Source organism: Eublepharis macularius, chromosome 9 (assembly GCF_028583425.1).
Source record: "Eublepharis macularius isolate TG4126 chromosome 9, MPM_Emac_v1.0, whole genome shotgun sequence".
Lineage (NCBI taxonomy): Eukaryota > Metazoa > Chordata > Lepidosauria > Squamata > Eublepharidae > Eublepharis > Eublepharis macularius.
Genome location: NC_072798.1, coordinates 21,427,844 through 21,435,271, shown reverse-complemented (window position 1 = coordinate 21,435,271; position 7,428 = coordinate 21,427,844). Strand labels below are relative to the sequence as shown.

The following is a 7,428-nucleotide window of genomic DNA, read 5'->3' as shown; positions in this document are numbered from 1 at the left end:
AAGTCCTGACAGAGATGTATGCCAAGTTCTAGTTGCGCTTCTGCTGCCTGGTCAGCAAGTGCACAGGGGTTCGTCAAGTTGTGTCCACCTTGCATCCTTAAAATTCCAGGTTGTATGCCACTCCAGATTAAAGTAAAGACTCTGAATGTTGTCACTGAAGAAGAAGAGCAGCTGTGGTTCCCAGGGGAAGGAGAAGTAGAGGCAGCGAGGCTGAAATCTCTGCAGCTCCTCCACAGTCCTGGGCATTTTCCTGCAAACAGAGGAGATGTGGTCAGTAAGCCAAACGGGAGTGCTCAACGGAATGCTTAAAGGCAGCAGAGTCAGCGGGCAGGGAATGGGTGGCAATGGCGACTATTGAACTGTGGAGATGGGGAAGGAGCAGCTTGTTTCTTTAATCAAGCAAGGGAGGGGAGGCTAACAACCTGCAAGCCACGTAGATTCAGATAAGTAGGAGTATTATTACTAAAGTTCACCTTTGAGGCTATCGAGGCCAATGTTAATGAAAAGGAAACTTTAGAATCTACTGTACAACCTTAAAGAAGTATGATGTGGGGTTTCTTGGAGTTTTTTGGGTGACTCTAGAAACTAACATTCACTTTTTATCTCAAGGCAGCACAGATCGTTTTTTCCCCATCTCTGTTTGCATGTTTTGCATATTCACAGCAGCCTTACTTATTCACTATCCTAGAGCCAGCTTCAAGGTAAAGAGAAGGCACGAACTCATGTCCCAGTCCTAGCCCAATACACTGGACACAACTGTACCACACTGCTTTCTGGTATAAGGTAGCAAAAACAAATACATTAAAAAACTGGACCTAGTTTTACTTACGTTTAAGTTTTGAGATAGTTTTAGGTGGGTAGCCATGTTAGTCTGTAGTAGCAGAACAAAATCTGAGTCCAGTAGCATCTTAAAAATGAAGTTTTCCAGAGTATAAGTTGGATCTGTCATAGTGCGCTTTGACTCATGAAAGCTTACACCCTGGAAAGTGTTGGACTCTAAGGTGCTACGGAACTCAAATTCTGTTTTCGTCTGGAGCAATAAAAGTCCCCTGCTGGCATCAGTGAACTCGTTCACACATTCACCAGTGCAGAAAGCCAGTGCATGTGTACACAGGTATTCTGTTGTCTATATATTGGGCATATGCATGAGATGTGTGTACACCCATTGTATCCATTATCTTGACTGGAGTAGTGAGTGGGAATAGATCTGTGGTCCCTTTTCAGCTTTTCCACATTATTAAAATGACCCAGTCTTTGTCTTCTTTTTTGGTTTCACGCCCACTTTATCTGCTGCAACAGTGCCTTTCCTTGCTTACCTCTGGATGGAATGCATGGCAGGTGGCTGGCCGTCGCCTCAGTTTCTGGGAGCGCATCCTGTCACATTTGACTGAAGTGTTGTGTGTGTTGCCGTTAAGGTTAACCAGTGTTTGGAATTAGAGGAGATAATCATTTATTTATTTATTTATTACATTTCTAGACTGCCCTCCCCGTCGGACAGGCTCAGGGCGGTGTAACAACGTACAATTCATGAACAGTTCATCCCTGTAGTCTTAATCAAAATCAGCCTGGTTATGCAGGCATATTGGAACTATGCTGCCTAAGAATTCAGATTTCTAAACCAGAAATGGAATTGCCCTGAACTGCTCCAGCATGCTAATGCCCACAAGTTCTGCACAAGAATCAACCTCATTAACTTCTTATTTAGGGAAAACTTTGCAGAACATCAACTGTACCTGTCCTGAGCTTTCTCTCATGTCAAATGAGGAGTTCCAGAGTGCATGCATGCATGTGTCAGAAACACCAGACTGGTGCTACCAATCGTAGCTAAGCGATCATGGTGCTCTCACAGGCAGTAAGCACAAGATGTCTCGTTTGGTATGCCTGTGATTGCAACTGAAAGCTCAAAATGCTTGTGAATATGGCGATAAAAGCGGAAGCTAGCTACACCGAAGTTCCATTTAACCATCAATAGGGCTTAAGAGAACTGCAATCAACTTGCTCCACTGATTTTAATGGAACTTTAATTGAACTGGAGCTATCACATGGGGGCACAGAGCCCAGTCCACCACCTGTGTGGTATCTCTGACAGGCTACAGTTCAATTTGAACTAGACATTGTTTTCAATGGGACTTAGTCATGACTAATGTTAGACTGGAACTGCTGGTCACCTGTTACTTGTGACTGTCTTACTTTACCTGGAAGGTCTAGACGCCTCATGTGGTGGTGATTTGGAGAGAGATAACCAAGGCAATAGCTAAATAGCAAGATTCTGGTCTCTCTTCCTTACCCCTAGTTGGCCTGTGTGTTTCTTCTTTCCATTCATCACAGAAGAGAAGCTGCCGGAATTGTCATGACCACTCCATTATAGCAGAAGGTGGCAGTAAACCTCTGAATATCAGTGCCAGGAGGCAGCATCAGGAAAGGCCTCTGTGGCCTGTTGTAGGGCCTCCACAGTAACTGCTCGGCCACTGTATGAAACGGGATGCTGGACTAGATGGACCACTGGTCAGATCCAGCAGGATCCGGCTCTGCTCGTCTATGTTCTTAAGCAACAAGAAAACAGCCTTCAATTGTTTCTGCCCTGCTTTTAACCTTGGCAGTGTTGCGTTACTGCTTTTTGTTCTGCTATCTGCATGCGTAGTGATTGTTGGGTCAGGTGATCAACTGGAGTCCAGCACAGCTTTAATAGTGGGCCAAAGATATATTTGACTTCTTTAGGTTCCAGTAGGACAGGTGAGAAGACACTGCAGTCACAGGCAGCATCCGTAACCAGGAGCAGGAGGTTGCTGTTGGTGATTTGCTGTACCACAAACATCCTGTAACGGTAAGAAGTGTCCCCCAGTAGATGGTGTTCATAGTAGGAGATGGAGCTTTGGCCCTGGGGTGGGGGTGGGTAGGGAATGGGCAGGAGAGGAGGCAAACGGGGAAGGGGACACTGGGGAATGCTAAGTAGATAACAGAAGAACTGGATGTCCCTTTATATAAGTTGGAACTGGCTTGAAGGCTACTACCCTTGCATAAACAAATATTCTTTAGAAGGCAGTAGGTTGGGAACCTTATTAATAAAATGGGGTATGTGTCGGTGCAATATTGTTATACGGCTCTAGATTTTTGTCACACAGACTGAGAATTATGTATGTGTACATGTACGTGCACAATCATTTCAGTTTATGCATTTTAAGTTTAGCCTGAAGAGAGTGTGCATGGTGACTTATACACACACTACTGGGTAAATATATGTTTCAATCATATGCGTGAATGATCAAGAATGACGTATCTAAGTGATGTGCCCAGAGAACTTAAATTTGCCAGAGCCTGCATGCTTCTTGTTTTGGTCATAAATACAGTAATTGGGACCTGGTTTTATGAGATTCTTACAGACATGGCTCTATCTAAATGTCTTTTTATGCTTTGTGGTTACTATGCTGCGTTGCTTTCTCAGCTGCTACAAAATGAAGTGTTCCTGTTGTTCACGAAGATGGAGGATGCATCAAAGGCAGTTTCTAAAAATTGTGTGAAACCAGAGGAACAAAAATTACATAGGAATTAGTGTATGGAAACAGTGCTTTGCTGCCCTCTGCTGACAGCTTGCAAGTGGATCACTGTAGATCTAGGAAACCTAGGAGATAGTTCCAATTTCATATTACTTAGCACTGTGGCTTGATGCCCATTGGGTTGTGGAAGTTTCATTCAAATGGTTGCCTGAGCAACAATTTTGAAGACCATCCTTCCAACCATATCCAGAAGGAAAACTGGCATAAATTAACCGAATAGTCTAAAAGCAGTTTGCGTAGATTAAAAACTCTTGTAAAGTGGTTAATAATACATGAAGTGCTTTACATACACTTTCTCAGGACAGACCAAATGTTACCTCATCAGTCTATTTCCAAAAACCACCTCCCTTGGGCTATACCCACATACAAGCAACAGTGTCTAAAACATTCTCACTACTTGGTTGTTGTGGGTTTTCCGGGCTGTATTGCCGTGGTCTTGGCATTGTAGTTCCTGACGTTTCGCCAGCAGCTGTGGCTGGCATCTTCAGAGGTGTAGCACCAAAAGACAGAGATCTCTCTGTGTCACAGTGTGAAGATGCCAGCCACAGCTGCTGGTGAAACGTCAGGAACTACAATGCCAAGACCACGGCAGTACAGCCCGGAAAACCCACAACAACCATCGTTCTCCGGCCGTGAAAGCCTTCGACAATACATTCTCACTACTTCTGTCCTAAATTCAAATGCAGGCAACATCTGGCCACCAGTGGTAGCAGCTCCAGTCTTGGTGTTGAAAGGAGGTACGCAGAAGCATGCCAAGACGCTTCTATACTAGTGCTTCTTTCACACCCACGGTGGGGGCGGGGAGCAGTCTGTAATATTTAAACTATCCGTGTTCTTATCATAGCTTTGCAAGGGAGACCAGCACTGGTATTTTCTTATTACGGCAATGACTCCCTCTGGCCAGACCAGTGACTCTGACTCGGAGTGCTCAGAGGAAGAGCCTGCAGAGGAAGCACCTGAGGAGCCAAGGCCAGGGAACCAAGAGGACCAGTGAGATGAAGGTGAGCCTGATACTGTAGAGGTGCCTGTGGACCACGCTCCAGAGGCCATCATACCAGATCCTGCAGGTGAACCCCTGAGATCACCACTAGGCCTTTACCAGGCAGGACACATACCTGGGCCCGCAGAGGTGACCCAAAGGAAACCAAGTGTCAAGAGTGGCTGTGCACCATCGCCCTGGAGATCTAGGGCAAAGTGCTGAGAATGGCACTTCCTTGCCTGCACAGTGCAGCTGCAGGAGCTGCAGCTGAGCCTGTGACACCCGGCCTAGTGAGGCTGAGGCTTAGGAAGGCTGCGTTGCTGCATCAACTGGTCCACGAGGCACAAGCTTGTGGCTCCTGCCCCCCTGCCACTTTCTGCTCCTTGGCCTAACTGCCCCAGCAGCTGGCCCTACTCCAGAGGAGTCCAGGCCTGGCCAATCTGCACAAGAGGTCGTTATGAGTATGGGCTGTGAGAGTCTCAGCCCAGCCATGAATTCTCTGAAGAGCCTTCGGCAAATCACCCTCTTTCAGCCTCTTATCTGTAATTGTTCTTGATGTATACGGCCCAGGAAATTGCTCCAGAATCTGTCTTGATCTTGGAAGTGATGCTAAGGATCCATGTAGACATAATGGCAAACCATCATTAACTAACCTGTGACCCAGGCCATTCCATCAAGCTACGTCAGACAAAGATCTGAAGCGAAGGTTTGAAGTTAGTCTGTTAACTACTGCTAGTCTAAAGTATGGCTTCAGATGGTAGAAGAATATGGATATCCTGGTGTCATCCCCTCCAGCTCCCTCACACACTCCCAGCCTCAGAGACATCTGGCCAGAGTGAAGCCACTGAAACCAGCATCCGTTTTGGCAAAGCAGTATTTGAATGACCGTGTGCAAGCTGAATACTGGCTTCCCAAACTAACCACAGCTCTACGGCAAAAGCATGGCTTATTTTGGGTTCTGAGCGGCACATATGCATGTTTTCCAAATACATGTAACATCTGCTAACCCAGTGCCAGCAGTCTTCGTGAAGCAGAGTGTTGTGCCATGGACATCTTGGAATTATTCAAGTATAGGTAAATCTAGCAGAAAACGTTAAAATCAGAGGTATTGAATGGGTAACAAGGGTTGTCTTTAAGTTAATCGTCAGTTTGGCAGGACCACTGAGAAGCATAACCTGAAAAAAGAAAGTGCATTGCTTACTTCTGGCACACTCCACATTCGATGATTCCATTTGTCTCTTTGATGGCAGGCTCGTATACAAACACTGGATATTCAGTGTCACATGGCTGCAGTGCCTCATGCTTCTTATGTTTGTGTGCTGAAACGGCAGAAAGAGCGGTAACATGAAACTAACTGGACAAAAGAAAGAAGCAAGGGGAAGGGGGGAGAAGGAACTTAGAAGTGTTGACCCTCCCTCCCCCAAAATGCAATAATTCTGACAACCACTAGATGGAGCAGGAAAACCAGTGCATGATTCTGTCCGGTGGAGCAGGTTCCCTATTAAGCAGAATTACAGCTGTCCTTAACAGGCTGTTTGTTGATAGTCACTATACACACGGTTAATAGAAAGAGAAACAAGTTTCAGGTCTGTGGTTTACATAACACAATTTGACAAAAATATTACTGAGAGTCTCAGCTAGGGCAAACTGCGCCCTCCCCTTTAGGAAGGGGCTTTTTGCGAGACATATTAGGGTGGCAATGATTGCAACTCCAGTCTCTAGTATCACTGTCCAGTTACATAAGTGCCTATCTCAGGAACACAACACGTACTTACAAAAAAGCACAAGCCATGCAGCTCAGTCTTAAGCACACAATCTTAAGTTAGACAATCAAGCACAAGGGATTGTAGCTTGACAGGTACAACTTTTGGAATAGATCCGCAGGGCTCAGGCAGAAAATTAAACCAGACAGATTTGGTTCCATAAATGAAATGGAGCCACATCCATCAAGGTCTTCATAGACAAACGCCCCACTGAAACAAAGGGGACCTGTGGGACATGGTTTAGGGCAAGTACAACAGAGATTGGACAGAGTTTTCCTTGTGGTTTGTGTTCCTGAAGCATAATCTGTGCCTTATGTTCTATGGGACTAACCAGAAAGTGACAACTAGGAAGTCCTTTAAAAATACCTTTTAAAGTTGCAATGCTAGGCAGATGCCCACATTCTCATTAAAATAATTTTACTATTTTAAAAATTAGCAATGCAACAAAAAGTGCTTTCTTGCATTTGCCCAGTGATGAAAAGAAATCTATTTTTTTTTAAAAAAAATCATTTTACACACTGGGCTATATATGTGTGCGTGTGTGAAACACTATGCCAATCTTGAATGAGGGGTAGGGATTGGACATCTCTGTTTTGTACTTGGAGAAAAGAGCGTGACCTATTCTAGGAAGAGTATAACCTAAAACTCTGCATAACACAAAAATAAACTGTGTCCTGATATGATTAATAGAGAATGCCAAAAATAATCATGTTTTTTAGTTTGCCGCCTGTAAGCAAACAGGTAACATTGCAACATTTTGAAGCACAATGTCAGGCATCAAGACTTGATGGTGGCCCAGATAATGTGTGGATTCATTTGCTGAAGGGGGGCGGGGGGTGGGGAATCACCTGTCTGTCAGGGAACTGGTGGGTTGGTCAATCATCAATAATACCCAAAGTCTGCATTTGAGCATAACAATGGTATTACACGGCTTCTCCTGCAAATAGCCTCTGCCCCCAGAGGCATACCATGCTGATCTACTGGACAAAGTCTGCTGCATTTTTGGCCAGCTAGAGAAGGCAGTGTTGGCTGGTGTCTATGCATGTGCAGTGATAACTCAGAGCAGAAAAGACATGCCACACACCTCATGTATTATAGCCAGAGACAGTGGTACTAGGAGGGAAGGAATAGG

The 7,428-nt window shown here is 45.0% G+C and overlaps 1 protein-coding gene across 1 annotated transcript in view; it reads right to left on the bottom strand.

Annotated features, from left to right (window-relative positions):
* CACNA2D4 (calcium voltage-gated channel auxiliary subunit alpha2delta 4) overlaps positions 1-7,428 on the bottom strand; it is a 206,037-nt gene continuing 198,609 nt past the window's right edge. Inside the window, exons 37-40 of the mRNA XM_054988696.1 lie at positions 5,735-5,852; positions 2,704-2,816; positions 1,317-1,399; positions 1-250 (exon numbers count right to left, since the gene is read on the bottom strand). Coding sequence (XP_054844671.1) covers positions 152-250; positions 1,317-1,399; positions 2,704-2,816; positions 5,735-5,852 — 413 coding nt within the window. The 3' untranslated portion in view covers positions 1-151. The remainder of the gene's footprint in view (positions 251-1,316; positions 1,400-2,703; positions 2,817-5,734; positions 5,853-7,428) is intronic.